Source organism: Odocoileus virginianus, chromosome 25 (genome assembly GCF_023699985.2).
Source record: "Odocoileus virginianus isolate 20LAN1187 ecotype Illinois chromosome 25, Ovbor_1.2, whole genome shotgun sequence".
NCBI lineage: Eukaryota > Metazoa > Chordata > Mammalia > Artiodactyla > Cervidae > Odocoileus > Odocoileus virginianus.
Genome location: NC_069698.1, coordinates 17,856,303 through 17,883,494, shown reverse-complemented (window position 1 = coordinate 17,883,494; position 27,192 = coordinate 17,856,303). Strand labels below are relative to the sequence as shown.

At 34.9% G+C, this 27,192-nt stretch overlaps 1 protein-coding gene across 2 annotated transcripts in view; it reads left to right on the top strand.

The window, feature by feature from the left end:
- EPHA3 (EPH receptor A3) overlaps window positions 1–27,192 on the top strand; it is a 392,317-nt gene that overhangs the window by 302,461 nt on the left and 62,664 nt on the right. Inside the window, exons 6-10 of one of the 2 annotated variants that reach the window (XM_070455042.1) lie at window positions 7,251–7,375; window positions 10,185–10,344; window positions 19,187–19,289; window positions 19,994–20,061; window positions 25,537–25,662. In XM_070455042.1, the coding sequence (XP_070311143.1) occupies window positions 7,251–7,375; window positions 10,185–10,344; window positions 19,187–19,289; window positions 19,994–20,061; window positions 25,537–25,662 (582 nt within the window). Of the gene's footprint in view, window positions 1–7,250; window positions 7,376–10,181; window positions 10,345–19,186; window positions 19,290–19,993; window positions 20,062–25,536; window positions 25,663–27,192 lie in introns of both variants that reach the window. The other variant, XM_070455041.1, reaches the window with a different exon arrangement.

Genomic DNA, 27,192 nt, shown 5'->3' with positions numbered 1-27,192 from the left:
AATTCTTCGAAATTCAGATTGCTATACCTTTCCTTTGAAGCTTATTTTTTTAAGTTAAGTTTAGGAAAATGGCTTTGAAATTATGAGATTTTGAAGGGGGGCTTAATGGTTCATTTGCTCTATAAATGATAGATCATCAAAAATATATAGAAAATTGAAGGAAGTTCTGTCAATATTGAGATGAAAGCACAGAATCCAGGGCACATGAAAAATGGCAAAGGTTTAAACTGAAGCAAGGCTGGAAAATAACTGAGTAGAGAGAAAATTTATCGGCTTTCTGATGCTGAAGCTGACTGGCATGCAGTGTTATTGGTGAGGGGGAATATATGAAGTATAACTGAAATTCAAACTGGTTAGACTGTAAAAATGGTGAGTCCTGGGACCAAAACAGGAAATTCCGGAGAACAACAAGTTGGGAAAATCACGACAGGGGTGGTGAAATGGAAAACATTAAGCTATGAATGATTATGTTCATTCAAACTCAAGAGTGTTTCTGGATTTAATAGAAATTTCACTTCTGAAAAAACTCAGGAGGAAATGTTCTTAAGTGGGCATTGTAATGAATGGTACAAAAAAAATAAGAGAGTAATGTGTTTAAAAGCATGCCTGATTCAAAGGAAAAATCTTTCAACCATTTACTACATGATATTTTCCCATGGAGATAATTTTTAAAAGCTTTGGTTCACTTAGAAAAACTGAGCCTTTTTTGTTATTACTTTAACTTGTCCAATCTCTAAACCACAGAGATACCTCAGAGGTTCATTAGAAATTCCCAAACCCAGAAAGAGGAAAGTCCCAATAAAAACAAACGAACCAAACCAGATCCTTTAGGAATTGAATTTTGAAGTTTTGACTTCCTGATTCTAAGGATGGATCATATTTTAGTTGCAGAATAGTAGTAAATGTAGCTTAAAAACACCATAGTTAAAATAATGAAGCCCGTCCATGTCCGTCAGTATATTTGACCTGTGCAAGTGTTGTGTGATTAAAATGCAAATTGTCAATTGCTCAAGCCCCATCTCTACCCAGATCTCTTTACAAAGATTCCTTTCTTAGCCTAATATCTTTGCTTCCCTGTTGTAATTTTGTGTTTGTTTTTATTATTGCATTAGATACAGTCAATGGCTCAGGTTAGGCTCATATTGAAAGAAAATCTTACCAGTCCTCTATAAATGAATAATTAATGTTCAATTATGAATTATTAAGGGTTGCTCATCTCTGTCTTCTGGACTAGTCATTGATGTCTCTGATTCAAGACATGGCCATCACAGTGGCCTGCAAATAGGAAAGAAAATACTCAGGGAATAATTCAGAAAGGTTCTCAGAAAGGTGTGTCTCCTTAGTACAGAAATTGAAAAGTATTTTGATACTTGATTCCCAGAAAGGTATGTCTCCTTAGTACAGAAATTGAAAAGTATTTTGATACCAACTTTCATAAAACACATTTTACTGGATAATATGGGGTGAACAATCTGTTGAGTCTTGTATCATGACCTGAGAACATTTTAAAAGAATGAATTGAAAGAGCATGAGCGTGTTCACTACAAGACCACATGTTAAGAAATTTTTTTTTTCCATTTATTTTTATTAGTTGGAGGCTAATTACTTTACATCATTGCAGGAGTTTTCGTCATACATTGAAATGAATTAGCCATGGATTTACATGTATTCCCCATCCCGGTCCCCCCTCCCACCTCCCTCTCCACCCGATCCCTCTGGGTCTTCCCAGTGCACCAGGCCAGAGCACTTGTCTCATGCACCCAACCTGGGCTGGTGATCTGTTTCACCCTAGATAATATACATGTTTCGATGCTATTCTCTTGAAACATCCCACCCTCGCCTTCTCCCAGAGTCCACAAGTCTGTTCTATACATCTGAGTCTCTTTTTCTGTTTTGCATATAGGGTTATCATTACCATCTTTCTAAATTCCGTATATATGTGTTAGTATACTGTAATGGACTTTATCTTTCTGGCTTACTTCGCTCTGTATAATGGGCTCCAGTTTCATCCATCTCATTAGAACTGATTCAAATGTATTCTTTTTAATGGCTGAGTAATATTCCATGGTGTATATGTACCACAGCTTCCTCATCCATTCGTCTGCTGATGGGCATCTAGGTTGTTTCCATGTCCTGGCTATTATAAACAGTGCTGCGATGAACATTGGGGTGCATGTGTCTCTTTCAGATCTGGTTTCCTTGGTGTGTATGCCCAGAAGTGGTATTGCTGGGTCATATGGCAGAAATTTTTAAGTATTCACAGTATTTAAAACTTTTCCGTGGTACAGAGTAACTTCAGAAAAACTTCATGGAAGATGATTAACTGTTTGATTTATTGGTCTTTTCTTTCCTCCCAACCTTCACTATTTTTCTCTTTTATTTAAATTCTTTTAAGAAATATTTCAGTCAAAAATAAAGTTTACTTTCTTTATTTTAGTTAAAAATAAATTTTTATTTTGAAAAATAAATTTTTCATAAAAATAAATTCAACCAAGTATATCATATCTCCTTTCTTTATTTTCCAAAGAGCACATATATCCAATTACACCCAGAATAGCAAAAACAAAGGATCGAAAATTTGCTCCCCCTCAAACACAACAAAAATATGTTACAACCAAGACATTATTTTAAAAAGTCATTGACTTACTGGAAATTTTTACCTTTCTACTGTCTTAATTTTTCTTCTTACCAATTTCTTCATTTTTTTTCCCCTACAAAACTATTCATTTACTACACTGTGTAAATTCCTGGACCTGTTTCATAGCAGCCTACTTTGTCATCAACTTCTTCCTATTAGTAAGAGAATCCTTGTAATTATATATCATTAAAGGTATATAAGCAAGTCAGCAGAATAAATGTCTTAACCTTGGGCTGTTGGAGGGTTCATCAGGAATTCCTGTTTTAGCTTATACACCAGCACTTTGCTAGGGAAAAGTGTATGCTTCCTCATCCTCCTGGGTAACTTTTCACTCTCCTTCCAAGCATTTCTCTAATCTGAAGCCTTTTTTCATCCAATTATTACCCACCATTCTTTAAAGTCACAAGTTAAGGAAAAAAAAAAAGAAACGGAAATAAGTCAAATGTATGATATACATTGCAGTGTGTGTGTGTTCAGTCTTATTCAACTGTCTGCAACTCCATGGACTGTAGACCCCAGGCTCCTCTTTCCATGGGATTTTCCAAGCAAGAATACTGGAGTGGGTTGCCATTTCCTACTCCAAGCAATCTTCCCAACCCAGGGATTGAACCTGTGTCTCCTAAGTCTCCTGTATTGGCAGGCAGGTTCTTTACCTCTGAGCCAGCTGGGAGTACTATGGTTCTTTTATATAGAAAAATAAGAATTTCTATGAATTTGGAAATTCTTATGCCATGCTTATGGCAGAAAGTGAAGAAGAACTAAACAGCTTCTTGATGAAAGTGAAAGAGGAGAGTGAAAAAGTTGGCTTAAAGCTCAACATTCAGAAAACTAAGATCATGGCATCTGGTCCCATCACTTCATGGCAAATAGATGGGGAAACAGTGGAAACAGTGGCTGACTTTATTTTGGGGGGCTCTAAAATCAATGCAGATGGTGATTGCAGCCATCCTTGAAAGGAAACGCATACTCCTTGAAAGGAAAGTTATGACCAACCTAGACAGCATATTAAGAAACAGAGACATTACTTTGCCAACAAAGGTCTGTCTCCTCAAGGCTATGGTTTTTCCAGTGGTCATGTATGGATGTGAGAGTTGGACTGTGAAGAAAGCTGAGCGCCGAAGAATTGATGCTTTTGAACTGTGGTGTTGGAGAAGACTCTTGAGAGTCCCTTGGACAGCAAGGAGATCCAACCAGTCCATCCTAAAGGAGATCAGTCCTGGGTGTTCATTGGAAGGACTGATGCTGAAGCTGAAATTCCAATACTTTGGCCGTCTGATGCGAAAAGCTGACTCATTTGAAAATACCCTGATGCTGGGGAACATAGAGGGCAAGAGGAGAAGGGGACGACAGAGGATGAGATGGTTGGATGGCATCACCTACTCAATGGACATGAGTTTGGGTAAACTCCTGGAGTTGGTGATGGACAGGGAGGCCTGGCGTGCTGCAGTTTTGGGGTTGCAAAGAGTCCGACATGACTGAGTGACTGACCTGAAATGAACTGATGAATTTGGAAAATTAGTTTGAACAAATCACTCTTCGATATCTGAAAACTAACAAAAAAAGTGTAATCCATAAAACTGTTTCTCATTAATATTACAAATTGTATTACAACATATGAGCAAGTATGGGTAAATTATACTTTAAGACATGAATTTAAAAGTGTTCTAGAAAACCATTTAGAAAGCATGGATACAGTGGAGTGCTCATGGAATTTGTCTGTTCCTACAGTATATTTTATTATGTCTTAAAGTTATTTATTAGGGGATAGAAAAACAGTTTTTGTTAATTATTTATTAATATTAAAATATTGATGAGCATTACCTAAGCATAATGGGATTTTAGCTGGTGCACTGTTCTGAAACTACTGAAATGCAGCCAACACAAGGGGCGTGTATTAAAAGAGCAGAACAAATGACTTAACAGGGGCCTAAAAGCGGCAATCAGAAAGGGTTCATTTAACTTAGAGATGGCACAAGCTTCGAGCAATTGCCTCTACTTAAGTAAGTGTGGAATTACAAAAGGCTATTTATTACAATCCAGCAAGGCCCTGCAGCTTGCTCAAAGACCTTTGAAGAATTTCAGCAGTTATAAAGTCTTGCACAGGGCAGAAGCAGTAAAACTTAGGCAGCTCCCCAAAAGAGCCTGGAAAGCATTCACTAAAAAGTTTATTTGATACTCTTCACAATTGTTCTTAGAAACAAATTATTTTCTCTTTCTTCTTTTTTAAGGAGAGATGCTATACCTGGTAATTTTCAGAACTTCTTTGAAAATATATTTTAACTGTTAAGAAAAATAAACCAGTTTCAAATGATATGAAATTAAATAGGGAGGGTCTCCATGGGTTTAATAGGATAGTGTTCCAACATTCAACTTCTTTGAAATGCTCTGGAAGCATGCATTAGAAGTCATTCAATTAAGGATATACTTCAGGGGGAAACTTGTTGAAATTTCTCCATTTTTTTCGGTACAGAAAAAAGCAAAATTATTAGCAAAGATATTGGGACTGAAATTATTCTAGTAACAATAAAATAATAAATTGTTTTTTTTAATATTAGAGTAAATAAAAAGAAATTAATTGTTAAAAATTTAACATACCTGCTATTTATTTCAGTGACATGATTATAAATTTTGAATAAGTTTATAAAATTTCAACTAAATATGTGTAAAATAGCTTATCCTTAGTGTAAATCAATTTCAGAGCAGCAAACTGCCTCAGTGTTAGGGCTGGGGTTATTATGAGGCAAGTTTGAAAAATAAAATAATATTGAATAGACAAAAGGCAAACATAAAAGGTAAATGATATCAGTTACATGAAAGTATGCGTGCGTGCATGCCTGCTCAGTTGCTTGAGTAGTGTATGACTTTTTGCAACTCTATGGACTGTAGCATGCCATAGAGTTCTGTCCATGGGAATCTCCACCAAGAATACTGGAGTGGGTTGCCATGCCCTTCTCCAGGGGATCTTCCTGACCCACAGATCCAACCCGCATCTCCTGTATTGCAGGCAGATTCTCTACCATCTGAGCCCCCAGGGAAGGCCCCATGAAAATATATTAATTGTTAATGGGAGGGAAATGTGATAGAAGAAGTGATTTTACTTTTCCATCATAAAAGCAACACTTACATTTTATTTTGGAAAAAAATTAAGTGATCAGCCCCTGGCCATTAAAATAATGAGACTTTAATTACAAAAATACATAAGATATTGCATATAGTAGAAATAAGAAGATGGAAAATTTGCTATAATAAATGCTTTAAGTTTATACTTTGTAAAGAAGTATCACAAGGCAAGTTTAATGAAAGCTCTATTTTTAAGTGAAGAATAAAATGAAAGGCGTTTATAGACAGGAATAATTTGGATGACAGTTTGGATGCAAAAGCTGGCAAGATAATCATAATAATGTTAATAATAATAATGATAGTTGATAATCAAAGAAACAGCAGATCCACATATAGGAAACAGCTATTGCTAGCTCTTATAGGAAATGCAAATACATGGGGTTCTAATAATCCTTGATTTGAGAAAAATCTATAAAAAATATGTCCTTTAGTAATGAAAGCACTTCAACAGTTAATGTTCCTGAGAACTCTTGATTTTTGTTTGTTTCATGTTTGTAATTTATTTTACTGCATTCCATTAGGGAAGAATGCTGCTGAACTTCACAATGAGGATTTTGGTTGGCCAGGGTACCAAGACTGAGATTTGAAACCCAGAGTGCATTTATGGATAGTATGCATTTTTCTTTCTAATGGAAGGATTTGAAGTATGATATCACTTAAAACATATTTAATCTTCCATTAGAAAATATGGTGACCCTGTGATAACTGATCCAGACAGATGTTTTTTATTCATATTTATATTTTTGATAATGCATTGGAAAAAGATAACAGAGTCACCACCCAGTAAGAGCCTCAAAATATATCTAGAGAATTGTGACACAAAGAGCACCCACTTCCTCAGTACTTCTTACTAAACATACTTTTTTAAGAAATGGAAATGTAAAAGTAGAGAGTATTATTTCCTGGTATATGTATTTTTATTCATGAGAACTTTTTTGTCAGAAGTCAAGATCGATTTTACTATGTCCTAAATCCTATCTATTTTACAATACACTAAATATTATTATTACCTATGGATACCATGGGACTCACTGTGCATAATAGATTCCAGTCCTCTTACAGAGTTGTATATGAAAATGTTATCAATGAGCTGAAGACTCTGGCATTCATAACTTTGCAACATTATAACAAATAGGTAGTCCTAATGTTTTTTTTTTCTTTTTTAATATATCAAATATATTTCATTGCTTACATTATAGTAGCAGATTGAAAACATCTGCTCACTTGCCACTAGTCCACCAGCAGCTGAAAATCTCAGCTCATTTTCCATAGGCCTGTATGTACCAGGGCTATAATCCAGCTGCTGAGGCTTGATATGGGGCCAGATTAATACTCAGGAGCCTTTGAAATGGAAATAGTGCTTTCTTGCCAAGATTAGAACAATGATAGGCTCCATTTGCTTGTCCCCTTCCCTCTCTGCTCTTCTTTACTGCCCTTCCCAATCCAATTAATTTTCCTTCTCCCATCAAACCCTCCCATCCTCTCTTTACAGCTCCATCACCCGTCATGACGATTAAGAAAGATCGGACATCCAGAAACAGCATTTCTTTATCCTGGCAAGAACCTGAACACCCTAATGGGATCATATTGGACTATGAGGTCAAATACTACGAAAAGGTGGGGGAGAGAATGTTAAAAGAGTTGAGTTGTGTCAGGAAAGAGGCTATTTTCTCATGAGTATACTCTTGCAAAGAAACTAATGACACTGCTTGCTAGTGAAAGAGCTCTATGTAGAACTCTGGTCGTGTGCTACCTTTAATTTATAGGTAGAGGAGGGTTTAGAAGTTATTGTATTGAATATCCCCCATTCCAGAGCAATAAGCCATAGCAAAGATGTTACCATCGAACGTAAACCATCTAGTTATGATATTAGAGATGACATTTGTGTCTTCCACAGGAGACCCCTGTTCTAAGCAACCATTGTATAATAATTCCTTTATATATTGATGAACTATTCCTAAGTTCATTGCATTAAGCATCATTTCCTGACCTTCACACTCACATGAATTTTACTCAATACAGATAGGAATGTTGAACTGATAACAAAACCATTATATTATTGAGTTGATGATTAAAGCTTTCTTTACTTGTACAAGGAGATTAGAAGATGGGAGTATGTGTGCCTCACATTATAAAATTGTGTTCGGTAATACAATTATAAAAAATAGGTACATGATTATTTGTAAGGATAATTCAGGCCATGATATTTCATCACTCTAAGTACCACTTATTTCTCCCTGGTTATAAATCATGGTGAGGTTTGAAAACAAGATGTATTCAAACCTTATCAATAGAGCTGGATGGTTTCATAGCTACTAATATGAACACAACATATTCATTTATCTGCTGCAGCTTACAAAGTATTTTAAAATGAATTGTGTATTGATAGAGTCTATTTACAGAACACTTCTACATGCATTATGTTGAGTTGTTTGATAATCTGATGACAGTGAGTAAATAGGTTCTTTTACAATTACAAAAACTGAGAGTCAGTGACATTTGAATTTCTCACAACCTCACTGCTAATAAGCATTAGTTCTCTGTTTTGAATTCTGACAGCCATCACTCCTCATGTAATATGTTTTCCCCTGCATTGCATATCTTCCTCTAAATGAAAATGGATCATTAAGAGATGTAAGAATTAGTGGTATGGTCAGTTATGCAAAAAAAAAAAAAAAACTAACATATAAACATTTCTCTGCACTATGTAGTTATGCTGTTTATTGAAGTTAAAGTATTTCACAAGTATGATGCCATTTTTTTCATACTGCCCCCTACAGGAAAAAGGATATGTCTCTTTGATTGAGAGAAAGTGAGACCTAAGAAACCTCATTGTGCCAAAATCGTAGTATGAATAAATTACCTCCTAGCTTTCAGTGATCCACTGTGGTACTATCAAGTACCCATTTGATCATAATCTTCTATTGTTAAAAATGTGGCAAGATAACAAATATAAGAATCCATGATTTATAGATGATACAACAAAATAAAAAGGTAATTAATCATGCACCTTAGTTCAGACTGGACAGCAGAACCAGGGAACACCCAGCTTTTCTGTAGAGCTGATTCAAAAATACTACTAACCTACATTCATATCTTTTACAGACATAAAATATTTTCTGAACTTATTTCAAAGAAAGCATAAAACAATATTTTGAAACAATATTAACTAGCACAGGAAAAAGTGACTGAATCTATTTTTATTGTCTAAGCATTTTAAAGTCAATGTATACTTATGTGTAATATTATTTTAAATATACTTTATACAAATATTTATAGCAAATATTCATAAATTTTAAAATAAAAAATTTTTCCAAATATTTATGTATGATACTTAGAAATATTTTGAATGTTTCACTAAGATTTATGCCCTACAAGATCTAATTTTGACTAGACTTGACTAGTCAAGTTCTTGACTATTTAATTCATTAACAATGATGAACACAGCCATGTTGTAGATATATGCTTAATAAATTTTTTAACATATAAAATAATGACTTCTGTAAAGTAAATACATTCAGCCTTCTTCATTATTTAATATACTAACTCAAATGCTATCTGATACATAATCAGCGTCTTTAGCTAAAAAGTATATGTAATGCATGACTTTTTTTTCTGTAATATTCTATATAGTTTGGGTTGAGGATATACCTTGTTCTATATCACCCATTCCAGGCCCCACCCCAGATGCCAGGGACATTCCACTATTACTTGAACTTAAGTACTTATATACTACTGTATGTTAAAGGAAAAACATAATTCTATGTAAAGTCAATTTTCATAAACAAGGCTTGACACAAAAAGTCTTTACAATTAATGTGCAATGTGAACCTCCCAATGTACAATGTGAATTCTTTGGGGAAATATTTCTAGACATTTATCTGAAGATTTTCATCTCTACTAAACCACAGTGACTTATATTAAACACATTGCAAATATAGTTGATACTAAGGAAGTTATTAATGTAGAATTGTGCATAAAACTTGGACCTTTTTAAGTTTAATAGTTTAAAGTTACTAGAAATATTTTCTGAGAATCAGTAGGACATGCCTGTTAAGCTTAATTCAGAGGATATTTTCCTCTTTGAAAGTTTATTTTTAAAATTAGACTGAAGCTTTCATTCAGCTTTGGCTTTGAAGATAACTTATTTTCAGCCACATATTCATTAACTGGCAGAAATGAAAACTAATTTTTTCTGCATTATTTGCAGGGAACAGATTATTTTATCAAAGACGGGACATTCTATAAATATTTTTAGCTTAAAAATGCCTCTATTACATTCAGAGAGTTAAACAATTGTCGTCTCTTATCCATCATATAAGCTGTGTTAAATCTAAAAGAACTGGTTTAGAGGGGTTCAGCTTTTTACCTTCTGACATGTCTAAGAAGACTCGGTTTTAACATGATTTTTCTTACCTCAAAGCAGGAACAAGAAACAAGTTATACGATTCTCAGGGCACGAGGCACTAATGTTACCATCAGTAGCCTCAAGCCTGATACTACATATGTATTCCAAATCCGAGCCCGGACCGCAGCTGGATATGGGACCAACAGTCGCAAGTTTGAGTTTGAAACTAGTCCAGACTGTACGTATTTTCTTCAATATAATGTATGAGGGAAGGGCTGTTGCAAATATGTCTGATAATTCATTCTCACTCTGAGTTTTAGTTAAATATGTGATACATTGAAAGAATACTGCTTCTTGTTGTTTTTCAGTCGTTAAGTCATGTCTGACTCTCTGCTACCCGGTGGACTGCTGCATGCCAGGCTCCCCTGTCCTTCACTATTGCTTGGGGAACATTTAATAATTTTGCATAGCATTGTATATGTATTGTATTGTATATGTACAACACAAGCATTGTATATGTGCTTGTGTAAGTGTATATCTTTTTTTTTCTCTTTTACAAATGGAATATATTCTAGTGCCTGGAATGCTTCTAATCTTCTATTGGACATAAATTTCTTTGAGGAACATTACATAATATGGCACTATTTTAACTTTAATATTAAAGTTAACTTCAGTATTAAAGTACCTCTTAATCCAGATATTCCAGGTTCATTGCATGGTTCAATGAACTATAAAAAAAGAAACTTGATGATCCATGAGGAACTTAATATTGCTTTAATCCTCATGGATATAGTATCATTTGGAGATGAAGGATATCTAAACTTCATTCATCACCTTATTCAGATTCACAGGTAATTTGGATAGTCCTATGTGTCTGACTCTAAATTTATAAAATTGGCAAACATTTTCCCAATAGCATTCTGCTTTTCATCAAATGCATTTGCTTCATATTACAAAAAACTAAAATATAATTTTCAAAAGATAAAATCATGGCTACAATATTAATTAAAATGAACACAGATTAAAGATTTTATTTACCTTATTAATGAAGAAACTAGTAACAAATTTAAAAGATTTAAAGGGAAGTATGAAGAACAAATATATATATACATATACATACATACTTGTATGTTTGTGTCTGTGTGTATACGTGTAGACCATCAGGAAAACTTACATAAATTGGTTAATCCAAATCTGGTTAATATACTATAGGACAATAAATATAATGACTGAGATCATCTTTTCTAACATAAACCAGTCATATCTCTAGTTAATGAATCATTCTAATTGTAATGAGAAAAATTATATACTGTATATAACTATTCTTAGTTTTTTACTTAGAACTAATTTCACAGTTGTAAAACAGGCTAGAAAGATGAACACTCTTTAGAAACAGATTATCAAGGAAGAGTCTGACAATGCCCAGCATACAATTGAAATGAAACCCAGTAATCTCTTTTGACAGTTCCAAAGTGCCTTTTCTCTCTGTATCTATATTTCCTATTTTGTAAATATTTGATTGATGATATAAAATTACATTGTTATTGGTATGGTAGTATTTTATGCCCAAATTTCATGCTTCATAGAAATATTCAAGATTAACAAAAGTTATAAAAGCTGTTTAAGTTAACATGATAAAATAAATATTTTATGGCACACTTTTTGTCAGACAATTAGAAATGCTACTTATAATAACTAGCTCTACCTTCTACAAGGTATGAGAACTTGGTGTTAGAATTTATGAGCTCACAGCTGAAACATGACCATTCCTCTACTCAGAGCAGTGCTGCCATCCTCAAAAACGTAAATTGACACAGTTGGCCCTCAAGATCTATGGGTTCCACATTCACAGATCCAAGCAACCTTGGATCAAAAATTTACACAAGTAGAAAGTCAAGGGATATCTGGAATAACAGGCAAGTTTGGCCTTGGAGTACAAAATGAAGCAGGACAAAGGCAAACAGAGTTTTGCCAAGAAAATGCACTGGTCATAGAAAATACCCTCTTCAAAAAATACAAGAGATGACTCTACACATGGATATCACCAGATGGTCAATACTGAAACCAGATTGATTACATTCTATGCAGCCAAAAATGGGAAAGCTCTGTACAGTCAGCAAAAGCAAGACCAGGAGCTGACTGTGGCTCAATCATGAACTCCTAGTTGCAAAATTCAGACTTAAATTGAAGAACATAGGGAAAACCAATAAGCCATTCAGGTATAAACTAAATCAAATCCCTTATGATTATATAGTGAAAGTGACAAATTGATTCAAGGGATTAGGTCTGATAGACACAGTGCCTGAAGAACTATGGGCTGAGGTCCGTGACATTGTACAGGAGGCCATCCCCATCCCCAAGAAAAGAAATGCAAAAAGACACAGTGGTTGTCTGAGGAGGACTTACAAATGGCTGAGAAAAGAAGAGAAGCTAGTCCCATTACTTCATGGCAAATAGATGGGGAAAAAATGGAAGCAGAGACAGACTTTATTTTCTTGGGTACCAAAGTCACTGTGTACAGTGACTGCAGCCATGAAATTAAAGACGCTCTTTGGAAGAAAAGCAATAAGAAACCTAGACAGTGAATTAAAAAGCAGAGACATTACTTTGCCTACTAAGTTCCACCTAGTCAAAACTATGGTTTTTCCAGTAGGCATGTATATATGTGTGAGTAGGACAATAAAAAAGGCTGAGTGCCAAAGAATTGATGCCTTTGAACTGTGGTGTTGAAGACTCTTGAGAGTCCCATGGACTACAAGATCAAACCAGTCAATCCTAAAGGAATTCAACCCTGAATATTCATTGGAAGGATTGATGCTGAAGCTGAAGCTCCAATACTTTGGCCAGCTTATGGGAAGAACCAACTCATTGAAAAAGACCCTGATTCTGGGAAAGATTGAAGGCAGAAGGAGAAGGGGATGACAAAGGATGAGATTGTTGGATGACATCACCAACTCAGTGGACATGAGCTTGAGCAAGCTCCAGGAATGGTGATGGACAGGGAAGCCTGGCCTGCTGCAGTCCATGGGATCACAAAAAATTGGACAAGACTGAGCAACTGAAAAATAATAACAGCAATATTTAATATCCTGTGATAAACCATAGTGGAATAGAATAGGAAAGAATTTGAAAAAGGGTATATATGTATAACTGTCACTTTCTTGTACAGCAGAAATTAATTAATACAGCATTGTAAATCACTAGACTGTACTTCAATAAATTTTAATATTATATATATATATATATATATATATATATACAAAAAAAATTCCAGAAAATTCCAAAAAGCGCAACTTTGATTTATGGCAATCCAGCAGCTATTTACATTGCATTAATTTTTATTATGAATTATTAATAATCTAGAGATGCTTCAATGTATAAGGCAGGATGTATTTAATTTATGTGCAAATACTACACCAATTTATATAGGGGACTTTAGCATCCTTAAATTTTGGTATCTATAGAAGGTCCTGGAACCAATCCCCCTTGGATAGCAAAGGGTATTCAAGTCTCAGATGTGGAGCCTGTACGTTAGACCTCGCCTAATCTTCCTATGATGGAATGAACATGGAAAAATCACCCTTTGAGGACATAAAAACAAGGTGATGCAAAATACTGTGCAAGTACATGTGAAAAGGTTTAAAACAAATTTAAAATTTTAGATGACACAATAATAAAATATAATTGCAATTTAAAATTTGCAGTTCTAAATATTTTTATAAATTTTAAGTGGCACAAAGTTCCCCATTTTGAAATGATTGTAGATTGAATTTTTTCAAACTTTAAACAGTTATTGGCATTAACAACACCAAAATTAATATTTGCTTTAACGAGAGAGATCACGAATCACAGAACTATAAAAATCAAATATTTATTATATAGTGTGTTACAAACTAGGCATATTGAGGAGCAGGAGGTGCAGAACACTATTAGATAAATATGTAGTATATTAATGCATAGTTTGGACCACCAGTCTAACCTCACACATTCTTAATTAGCCGTTAACCTTATCTGATAAGTAAATTTGCAAAACCAACCACAGGTTCTACAATTGTAATGTGATTCCAAATTTACCGCAGATAGAGCTGTGGTCATGATATGCATGATTTTCTAATGAGGCTTCAGTGTCTGAGGTTCAAGAAATATCACATTTAAAAATGAGATTCTTAGGACTTTCGCAAACAAGTTTTATACTTGCTATATTTCCATTGATAGATCAGATGAAAAGAAGACAGAGAGAAAGAGGACTTTTTTTAATACCCTTCTCCATTTATAAAAATCTTTGAATTGCACATTTTGATTTTTTTTTAAATCCATTCATTCTTACTATTTTAGTATAGATTTCTTCCAGAGTTTAATAATAAGTAAATATAGATTTAAACATTACCTTTTATCTTAGGGAAAAAAAGAAAAAAAATCAAAACTCTCACTTGATTTTTTAAATCAAAATGATATCTTCATAAGAACTCTAAGGATTTCTCTTATTTGTTACAGATTGATATTTAAAAGATATTTTAAAAAGTCTCCTGCTTGGAATTAACAGTATATTGCTTATTCTAGTCTCTTTTTTTTAATTATAAAGTTTTATTCACAAGACATATAAATGTTTCTTAGTAGAACTAGTGTACTTTTACCTGGAATTTAGTTAGTATTTTTTGATCTTGGTTTACCATATATAACCATATGGAAGCTCAGCGGAGCATATATTCTCCTAAGTGCTTTAAAATTTCATAATATCAGGTCAAAGAATCTGCCTGCAATGTGGCCGACCCTGGTTTGATCCCTGGGTTGGGAAGATCCTTGGAGAAAGGAATGACTACCCCACTCCAGTATTTTTGCCTGGAGAATTCCACGAACGAAGGAGCCTGGATGGCTGTAGTCCATAGGGTCACAAAGTCAGACATGACTGAGCCTCTAACACACATTATTTATGTCAGTGCTTTACATTTATTATCATCATTTTACAGAAGAGGAAACTGAGGTTTAGAGAATTTAAGTAAGTTTTCTAAAGTTACACGATTGATAAATTATGGGTCTGATTCTAGAACCGATGTATTTTTGTGACAGTATGTAAAGCACTCTTATAAACATGCAATTTGATCCCACTCTGTAAGCTGTTCAGATACTATTGTTTATTTTTATCCGTGGTCTAGGACACAGAGTTCATTTTTTTTTTTTTCCTGAGATTGCATAGCTAGTAAGTAAAGTCAGTGAGCCTAGAGTCTCCAGATTTTGGAGTACTGATCCAGTGCTGCTATTGCACATTAAGAAGAAAGAAAGACAGTCATGGTAAGTCCCACAGAAAACTTAGAGCATATATGAGTAAAAGGACTTTCATTGAACAAAGGTGGCATCCACCAAAGCAAGACGTCCAGACGTTATGAAACAGTGTGGCATGTCTGAGAAAACTGACAGTCTAATATTTTAGAAACTCTGTGGGCAGAAGCTGAATCTAGAGTGTGTGCTTTGCGACTAAGAAAGGAGTGTAGGAGCTAAGAGCAAGGACCCTGGAGTAAACTGACACACGTTAGGATGACCTTGACAAGCCACTTCAATCTTCAATGTCTTAGTTTCCCTATCTGAAAACTGGGAAAGATCGCTGTCCATGACTCCATGTGGTTTTTACATTGATTAAGTGAGTTGACGTTTAGAAAGTGTTTAAAATATTACCTGGTATAGTAGAATAGCAGGCACTGTGTGTGCGTCGTGTTTAAATGTATAGTACGTAATTTGAACATCCAAGGAATTTGTGGAACAAAAATATGTGGGATAAAGCTGAGTTTTGGAATTGGAGGATCTTATTGGACATTACTATTCAAGAAGATTGGCCTAGGGACAATTCAGTCAGCACTGCTAAATGCTTCATACTGTCTTTTCGTTGTTTCTAATGAATGGGTATGCAGCAACTTTAATCTCTTGGACCCTATTTTTAGGGGTTATTAAGAACGCCTGATAAAAGTAGAGTGGAATCATTATAAAAGAACTTTGTATATCAAAATTAGACTGTCATATGTAATTTTGTAAGATATGGAGAACTTTTTCCAGTTCTTCACAGGGAAAATGAAATAACAAAAATAGATTTATTAAATCCTTATTATGTGTTTAGCACTGTTCTAGTATTTAGCTTGTATTACTGAACCGAACTGAACGCCTTCAATCCTTACAACAATCATATTATGTCACATAGCAAATTGGTACAAAGCCAGGCATTCTGGCTCTTGAGAACATACTCCTTGCCAGTCTTCCTTAGGGAAAGACAGTGGACAGCATGTGTAGGATGGACAAATATGAGAAGCAATTAGAAACAGGGGGAGCAGTTTGCTGTGGAAACATAGTCAAACTAAATTTCTAAGAATTATAATAGATATAGATTGTTGACAGTATGCCACATAAAATTATTAGACAACTCTTTCACACACATTTAATCAATATCATTCTTTCAAATGTTTGCCAATTTCCAGCACAAAAATAATCTGATTTGGTTCTGCACTTCTAGATAGTCTCTGGAATTTATCTATATTGAGAACTAGAGGGAATTGTAGAGGGGTCAACTTTAATCCTGTCTTTGATGAAAAGAAAATTCTTTTTTTCTGTCATGTTTACTCTCCCAGTTTCAGTGAACTTTATTTTATAAACTGGATAAAATTTACCAAAGCATGGGATAAATTGATTATTATATGTTCATGGAACATTATTGAATTACAAGGTTAAGTTATTTTACAAATGACTCATGATCTATAGCCAATGGATAGGGATGCATCAGTTCAGGTCTTCTGGAAAGCATATACTAAGGTAGAATTACAAGAGCTTTGGGGGGGGAAGGGAAGGGAAACAGATAAAAAATAAAATAGGAAGAGCAGATATGGCCAAGCAGAGCCTCAGACTGAGATGTAGGTCAGCCATCTATGAAGACAGAGAGAAAGCAGAGCGTTCAGAAGGATGAGCCTCAGAAAGCAACGCAGCTCTGGGGGTCTCACCAAGCTAGTGGCGAGCCCCAGAATGAATATCACCCTTTGCAGGACTCTCGCAGGGGGCACACGTTGCCTGGCTCCAGTCCGCTTGCCGTGTTCAGTCACTGAGGCCAGTGTGACTGCAGTGGACCCTGAAGGTGCAGCAGCTGGAGGCTGTCCGCCCACTGCAGGCTCGGCAGTAGAGAGATCCTAGCAGGCACTCCCACGACTGCCATGGAAGTATAAACAATAGTTTTCTGGTTGTAAAGAATAAAGTGCTTGCAACAGTTTATATTATGAGTATACCATCCTACCACACTCTGAGTTCTTTTTTTTTTTCTTTTCAGATGTTTAGAAAAGTTCTAATAGTCTATCTGCATGTTTTTTGGTTTTTTTTTTTTTTTTTTTTTGCATCATTTAACTGTTCCCTAAATTGAAGTATTTTGGAGAAAATCTTCCAGCCTTAGATTTTCATCAGGTTCAAGATATGACCTTGGCTTCTGAAGAGGTGATAATATAACTTAACCGTCTCTTCTAAGCTCATCTTGTGATACCCAACTCATTTATTTGTTTAATCAGCATTTACTAATATAAAAGCAATAAATGTTAAAGTATGAGGGAATGTTCCGGGAAGTGTGCATATTTTAGAAAGTGTAGAGATTAGAATGCTTATGGATTTTGTTAGCAGAGGAGGCTAGGGATTTAGACAGAGAACAGATCCTAAATGGAATACACACATTTTATCCAGAAAGTGACGAGGAGCCCTGCAAAACTTCTATGCATGACAATGACATAATCAAACTCGTGGTTTAGCAGGAATACTCTGGTGGCCAGCTAAGACAGGCAAAGCCTGCAAAAAGAGATCAGCTGGGAATTTTTTTTATTGTTATCCAGAAGAGAAATGAAGACAGAAACTAAAATATTTAAAAGAATTTCGTGATTAATTGGATGTAGAATAATCAGGAGAGGGAGAGGACAGGTGACTTTATATTTATGGCCTACATCTTTGTTAATTAAAATGTTGTGGTCTGAAATCAGCAGCATCAGCATTACTGGGAGCTCATAAGGTATGCACAGACTCAGTCCCCACTCCAGACCGCCTGAAACTGCTTTCTTCAAAAGATCCTCAAGTGATTTATGTGAGTAAGTTAGAGAGAAAACCCTGGGAGATAGTGAAGGACAGAGAAGTCTGGTGTGCTGCAGTCCATGGGGCCGCAAAGAGTTGGACACAATAGCAAATGAATAACAAAGTTAGAGTAGCATTGGTTTAGTCAAGGGTCAGTAAACATTTTTGTTAGGGGCTAGAAAATAAATATTTTAGGCTTAGTGTATATACAGTCTCTGTTGCTTCTATACAACTTCACTGATTTTAGCATAAAAGCTGCCATAGACAATGAACAAATAATAAATGAATGTGGCTATGCTCCAATGCAGTTTTATTTATGGACACCAAAGTTTGGATTTTATATAATTTTCTCATATCACAAAATCTTCTCTTGACTTGTTACAACCATTAAAAAATATAAGTTGTTCTGAGTTTCTGAGCTATACAAAAATTGATGGCAGGCCAGATTTGGCTCCTAGAGAATATTTGCTAATACCTGGCATTGGTGAGTGAATGAGTGATGGGCCATTTACTGAGGTAGGAAATCCAGGGACAGGAACAATTTGCTGGTGAGATGTGTTGAGGTCCATAGGACAGGTATTATATCATCTTTTAAATAAATACAGATGTTAGAGACTAAACAAACTAATGAGAAAGTTTTTATAATTTCATTCTGGGAAACTTGAACTATCTCCTGTATTTCTCTGATGATTTCTGTTTATCTGATGAATCTCTCGCCAATGAACATAGAGAAAACCAATTCAGCATGTTTCGTGCGGTAGATGCTCAACTAGTTTTGATTGATATCCATGAAAACAGAGTATTTAATCTTATTAATCAGAAACTTCAAGTAAAATTATACAAAATGTCTATCATTTTATACTAAATGAAGAATTCTTTTTACATTGTATTAGACAGCAAGCCAGACTAAATATGACTTAATTTATCAACCTTTTCAGGTAGAGGTTAATTATGCGGTGTCAATGCCTAGTTTTTTTCTTATTGTTTTCTCTCCAACCTCACAGCTTTCTCCATCTCTGGTGAAAATAGCCAGGTGGTAATGATTGCCATTTCAGCGGCGGTAGCAATTATTCTCCTCACAGTCGTCACCTATGTTTTGATTGGGAGGTGCGTTCACAGTCTCTTTTACAACTTACTTGCATTACTGCATTGCTTGTTCCCCTCAATTGCCACTAAACTCTGAAGGGTTTGGTCAATAAGTTATTTTAATGAATAAGAATGTCTCCACTTGTATTCTAGATCTTTCTTTTTTCTCCCTTTCTTTTGATTCTCCACCTTTAGTTTTGAGTTTCTTTTTTTCATTAAATTCTTGCCCCACTCTCAAAAACATACCGTTTCTCTTCTCTCTTCTGACCTCACTCTTAGTTTTTACTTTCTTTTTCCAATTATTGCTTCCCTCACCAAATATACCCCAGATTTCCCTGACACTTTCTCACCCAGAACACTGGTAACACTACGCAGCACTAATCACTAACAATGGAAACTTTACCCTCCATTCATTCTAACAGCAGTTGTTTTAAAAAAAATACTATAAACACTTGCTAGGGCCATTATAAAAACTGAACTGAAGGAGTCTGCACAGTGGGGAAGCGACTCTCCATATCTCCTCATTAGGCAGCTTTCCAGGATCCCCAGAGAAAGAGGCTTTCTCTAGAGGATTTAGAAAATATGAAGTCATTAAACTTTCACTAAAGCATTTAATTGTTCGCAGAAAATGCTTTTTGTGTGTGTGTGCTTTGCACGTTCTGAACATAGATCATTGTTTTCAGTATATTTATTTTCTGTGTTCTTTTCTTTTAATTCACCTCTAGGTTCTGTGGCTATCATAAGTCGAAACACGGTGCAGATGATAAAAGACTTCATTTTGGGAATGGACACTGTAAGTTTCTAACTTATGTTTGCTGTCTTGGTTTTACCATTTCAGTTTAAGCAGTTGTTGACTTAAAACTGGATAACTTCCCCCTGACAGAGAGAATTCAGAAGTAGTTTTATGGGAAGGTTGAGCAAGTTACATTTATTTTAAATGGAGAAGGGAATCCACGGCTCTCCATTAAGTAATTTTTTTGCGGCTGCATTGCTGCGCACTTAAGTTAACATGAAGGGTAACTGGTGGTTTATATTCAAATAATGCTCATGATGGGAAGTACATAACTATAGTCAGCTCTGCATGGCTGAAAGGCAAAGCGTATCTTCAATTTCCTTATTACTAGTTATTTGCTGAAATCTAAATAGGAATCTTTTTTCCTTACTTAACTGCCAAGTAAATATAAACAACCTTTGTTTATGTGAAATGCCTGACTCCATTTTGTCAACCAACCAGGATAAAGCCTTTAGAATAAACTTTACTTTGGAGTTACACGATATCCAGTTGGTAGGGAAGTCAATGCTTTCCCCTCTTATTTTAATATCAAACAATTTAGTCTCCTTTCAATATTCTTTAAAAGAAATACTCTTATATCTAATTAAAAGACTTTCTTTTTTTCCTTCAGGCGAAACAAATCATTCCAGGTGTTTCGCTTTTCCAAACTATGGCTCAGTTTATTGTGGCAATTACTAATCAGTGGCATGTCCTCCTGGAAATTAGCACAAAGATTATACTCATTCTTATATGTTCTCCAATAATCTCACTGTAACTAATGTAGTCTTGTAAGCATTACTTTCTTTGGCATTCACTGTTGCCTTCTATAAATGCTTCCAGTTCAACATGATACTTCCTATCAGTCATTGACCTTCCACCTAAAAGTTGTAACTTTACAGTAAAAACTTGATGACCTGTTGTTACCATGCGGGAAGCATATAGTAGATTAAAAAAAAAAAAATGTTTTCCAAAATGTGAGTTAAAGTAGGATGGACAGAAAGGCAGAGTTCACAGAGAGCATTGTTTGATTTTTCCATCTCATTATAGAATAATTCACAGAAAAACCAATATCAATAATATAATATCAATATCTCATTCCAGAGTAGTTAGGTTTGCAACTCAAAAGTTTTAAAAGAGTGTATGAATAAGTTACAGGATATTTATCTAGCTTTTCCTTCACAATCCCACAAAACACTGTATCTCACTCACCATGCATAAATTAGTCAAAACAGTTGCATTTCTGTGGATTAAATTGATTTTCATCTGAGCTGGACAATGGATGTAAATACTGTCTTTAGAGCAGCCATACTGATTTGGTTCTTTATATAGGAATTATAAATCTCATAAAGTTGAAGCACTGATAAATTTTTGTGTATCAATTTTAAGCAGGTTCCTCTATGACTCCAATCTGCTTTAGTTGTTGGTTTTTAGGGTGGAGTTTGCTGAAGCTTTAATTTTCTTCAAATGCACAGTACACTTATGATAGCCAAACAAAAAAGAAATGTGCTTTACCCTAGCTTTAAGGACATAAAGTAACTTATATGCCTGTCATAAACTCTCTGTGTCTTAATACTACAGCTGGTTTATTTCAGACCATTTATTTGGTATTACTTTGAAAAGCTCTAGCTATGAACTGTTCCCTCCAGCCTTGTTACAAATCCTATAATATTGCTTCAAAAGGAAAGAAATGTGTTTCACCTCCTAAGATCCTGTCCCCTTGCCCTCTCTGCCTGGGCCTTTTTACTTTTTCGCTGTCCTTAGGGCAACTCATGCTGGTAAAATGGAAATGTAAATTACTATGTTTGCACAGAACGAGCTGTAAAGTAGTGCAGCTTAACACGTGTGCATGTGTTTATTATCTGGTTTTCTTGACACAGCCCAGTTACTCTCTGTGTCGCCCTTAATTATTGGTGTGAAGGGATTATGCGCTTGCATCCTGAATCACCTGATTCCTGGAACCTCTGGGGATGGCTGTTAAAAATCAGCAGCCAGAGCTCCCACGGTGAACAGGCCATTTTTCTTGGAGATGTGTGTGTATGTGTTTATATTTGTATTGTTTCTCTAAATGCCATGTGGCTAGAAAAGCCATTTACTTGATTTTAATCAATCACGATGAATTTGATTGATTTTATACAGGAATGACTATTTAGTTTTTAAATTATTTAGTAATATGGATACTCTCTAGGGTTGACAGGAATGGAATGGTAACTCTAAAGGACACTTTCAAGATTGTTTCAAGCTGGTGCTTATTTAAAATACTTGAGACATCCTTCCTAATAACTCATTTTAAAATCTTCTTTGTAATTCCTTCTTTAAATTTACGTATAGTTGATTTACAGTATTAGTTTCACATGTACAGCGTAATTATTAGGGTTTTTACAGATCATATGCCATTAAAAGTTACCATGAGTAAATGGCTATAATTTCTGTGCTAAACAATATATTTTTGTTGCTTACCTAATTTATATGCAGTAATTTGTATCCCTTAGCCCCATACCCGTATTTTGCCAGTAAATATTTCTCAAGTTGATTTCCTTAAATTCAGCAAGGCAGAATATTTGCAACTGTTTACTAGGAAAAAAAATATTTTTCACATAATTTTTTAAAGTACTACCATTTCCCTTGAAAAGGAATGCCAGATTTTCTTACTTTACTAGTCCCCAACCTTAAAATGACTAGGGGGAAAATCAAAACGGGATGTTCTCATATTCTAGCCTCCATTTGATGTGTCTTCTTTTAAATGTAACCAAAATGACTAAGCAGAAAGGTTCTGAGAAGACTTCATTTCTTGACATCTTTTACTAAATCTTTGGTTACTTTTACTGTTTTCCTTACCCCAAAGCAAGAAAATCTGTTTGCTTGTTTTAACAGTAAATATTTTAGTATTGATAATGTAGAAATAGTTCTAGTGTAATAATGAATAATAGTAGACCACTGTACTAAAGAGTGACTATTTTTATAGGAAGAAATAATGTTTATAATAATAGCAGAAGCATGCAAGCTGATGTGTGAGCTCCAAAGAAATGGGCATTTTTGAACTCAAATTCTGTCTCCAGGAAACCAAAGGATATTCCTGTTTGTGAATAAACCTTCTTAACATGAAATTACTAATAATGGCAACAGTCTCTGTCATTTTCTGGGCAACAACTACAATCACAGGCACTCAATGCTAGGCATTTGAAAAGCATATTTTTCAGAGTTTTTATCCTCGTAGGCCTAGTACATTCTTTGTACTACAGAAAAGTAGAGTTCTTACTTCAAAAGCAACTCCCCTCACAGTTTGCCCAGAGCAAGGGGAAAAAACTTACTATTTCCCCATTTTTGTGGATGCTGACTCCCTAGCTATGGGTGTCATTTCAATTATCAACACTCTGCCCCTGGATGGAGAGTGGTTGCCCTTTTCCAATGTTGCGGTCACTAACCCAACTTATTCTCAATTCTCCATGTGCTCCCTCACCTTTCATACCTATTCTGTTGCCTCAACAGCATCCGAAGAAGAGGCTGAGGAAAATAGTTTTTACCTCCAATCTCTCCCAGTCACCATTTCTCTTATAATCCATTTATTCTTATGCTTTATATTTCTTTACTTAAACCTCTATGGAAGTTTCCCAGGAACATAAATTATTATGTGATGTAACATGGCATTCACAGAGTCATCCTGTAGATTAGCAAACTAACCATTTCTTAATCTAAATTCTGAAATCCTGGACTCATTGGCTAAATGGCCATTGTGCTGAAGGCTCTCTAGAACAATTGCTTTCATGATAGTCCCTACCCCTGTTTCATGAGAACTACCAAACTGGCTCAAAGAAACCTTCAGAAATTCCAGAATGTTCAGGTGTGATTTTGCCATTAAGATTTTTCTATTAAAAAGTGGTATCAGAAAAGACAATGTCTGATTTTATTTGCTATTTTAGGATGTTAAAAAAAATCCTTCAATAATATAGTGTGATAAGAGAAAAAAATGTAACACTATTAAGCGTCCACTTTTCTAGCTAAAACAATTTTACCAATGTTACTAAAATTAAAATCAAAATCAGTTATATTGGCGCATAAAGTGTGGGAGTTTATTACATTATTATTTAATGTTAAAGCATTAGTGTTATGTACTTTAATAGATTTTAGGCTTCCTTTTTATTTTTTTTTATTTTTTTTTTTAGGCTTCCTTTTTAGAGAAAGTTCTCAGAGAAAGTTTCTTGAACGTTCCAAATTGCTTCTAAAGTGAATTATTTTTCTAAATGATAGAAATTTCATTAAAATTAAATCAAATTCAAAATGATTCCCCTCTATCTTCTGTCTGTGCAATTTTAATTTGGAACATTGTGAAAATTTTCTACCTTCAGAATGATTAAATAAACTATGAAGAAAGTTTATATTTGATAAGCTATAAATATGATTTATGTTTGGAATTTAGCTCCTTAGCACCATTATTAAACTTATAGAGCATAATTGTATTGCCTTTAGCTATATTGAAAAGCTGGGTGGTCACCTTCCCTCGTGGTGAGGAACCCGCCTGCCAATTACGGAAACCTTAGAGACGTGGGTTTGATTCCTGGGTCAGGAAGATCCCCTCGAGGAGGGCATGGCAACGCACTCCAGTGTTCTTGCTTGGAGAACCCCATGCACAGAGGAGCCTGCCAGGTTACGATCCATAGGGTCGCAAAGAATCGGACATGACTGAAGTGACTTAGCATGGACCCACAATGAGATTTCAGTTAACTGATGCTATATCTCTTGTGTACTCAGCCATGTGTCTGACTCTGTGACCCCATGGACTCTAGCCCGCCAGCGATTTTCCAGGCAAGAATACTAGAGTGGGTTGACATTTCTCCTCCAGGGATCTTCTCCACTCAGGGATCGAACCCATGGTCTCCTGTGTCTCCTGCATTGGCAAGTGGGTTCTTTACCACTGAGCCACCAAGGAAGCCCATATATACACATACAGTTTAATTTAGATCTATAATTGAAGTGGAGAATTTTAAATGACTATTAATAAAAGCAGAATAGTGTCAGACAAAAAACATGCTGTTTTATATTCTCTAACTATCTACAATTACAGCAGCTATCCCACCTTACGAAATTATTTCACAAACTTTCCTTTATTGTCCCATGTGACACTATAATAGAGATTTGGTTATTTCACTTTGTTGAATCACACATGTGTGATAGTGTGAAGGCATTCACTCACTATTGTTACAGGTAGTGATTGCTGGGCAGACTCAATTCTGAACCATTCTCTCCTTAAGAACCCCCTCATTTTCCTTCTACTGATTTTACAGAGAAAACTCCTCTCTCTGTTTCATTACAAGGGACTTTTTTCTTAAATTGTTCTTTACTCTAACTTTTCTGTCTGATAATTTCTGTGAATAAACCAAAGGTTGATGCAGTTTAATGTCATGGGAATTTTTTTAAACTAATAATGTTATCATAAAACTTTCTCAGTAAATGTTTTACACATCTAGCTACAGTAATGCCTTTCTTCCTTTCTTTGAACAGTAAAACTTCCAGGTCTCAGGACTTATGTTGACCCACACACATATGAGGACCCTACCCAAGCAGTTCATGAGTTTGCTAAGGAATTGGATGCCACCAACATATCCATTGACAAAGTTGTTGGAGCAGGTAAGCACCACAGTAATCCCAATGCCAACCTAGTATGTTAATTACAACTTTACAGCTATGCATAAGAATCCTGCCTGAGATTGATTGCTCACACCCTCAGGTGCCTGTATATTGCTTCGAAAAGGGACATTTTCTGATTTCATGATGAAAGGCAGGCAGTAAATAAATGCAGGAGTATTTAATGGAATGTAATGATTTCAAAGGTCCCAGACTTACAGGTTATGGTCAGCTTTTTATTTATTGAGTTTCAGAGGTGGCAGCCACAGCAGCTCATTCTCCCCATGGCTATGCTGATCATGTGTCACAAAGTCTATTTGGCTAAATGGAAATAATAGGATGAAAGTATGTCTTTCTTTAAATTAGCCTACTAAGTGAAAAATTTTGATTTGTAGGGGAAAAAAAGTAACTCTTGACTCTTCTTTGGAGTTAGGCAACATAAAGTAATATTAAAAAATGATGTATTTTATATAAATTCCATCAAAACTGTATTGAGAGAATGATAATATGAAGTGCTCCATTTTAATACCTGCCTTTAACACTAAATAGTTTTAAATTATTTGTGTTGAAACTTGTTTTCATGTAGATATATTTTTGTTCTATTTATTAATTTGCTCAATCATAAATTCATTAACACCTATGGAGTGGTTATTAATTGCAGCTTCATATTTTCAAAAATTATAGATATTTATAAAATAACAATGTTTTGTACCTTTATGCATAAATATATGGCATTCATAGTATATGCAGTGTCTATTTGAGTAAAACTACTACTCCAAAGAAAAATAAACAACACTGTACAATAATTACACACATCACCTCATTCTTCAATATTGCTTTAAAAACAAACTAGTTATGTTGATGTGGGAAATAGAGTGAAAGACTGAAAAATGAATTCTCTGAATTATGCATACCATATCAGGTAACATTTTCTGCAAGAACTATATATGACTGATGCTTTTTTACACACATGTAAATATAATTTTCTGTTTCTTTTTCTCTGCACTGAAGAAATATTTAGAATTCAAATAGTATTTACTGTTCAAGCAGGATAATCTGAGTGATTCACATATTATCTAAATAAACAAATGGTTTAGTAAATCTCTCTTCTATTTTTTTAATGTTATATACTCCCAAAACTCACATGTGTGGGTAATATGAAACTATCAGTTCATAAAAAGACTTCTTTTTTCACAATCTAAGACTTAAGAACATACACATTCACTGTACGTCTATGTTAATCCAGCTAAAATTAATCCAGATATATATTTATTCGTCTCTTTCATTTGTATAGTTCTGCTTTGTCAACCACTCCAGAGTGCAGAGGCGTTTTGTCATGCTGGTTTTAATGTTGCCCCACAAGAGTGCACTGTTCCCCAGCATGGAAGCTGCAGGAGCGTATGAAGCACCCTCAGCTGGAGAATGTGATGAGAGAAGGAAAATCTACTCATGGTCAGCCAGGGTCCATAAGGCCAGACATATTGCAACCTCGAAATTTGGGGCCTTCTGCATTAAGAAAAACTTATATATACA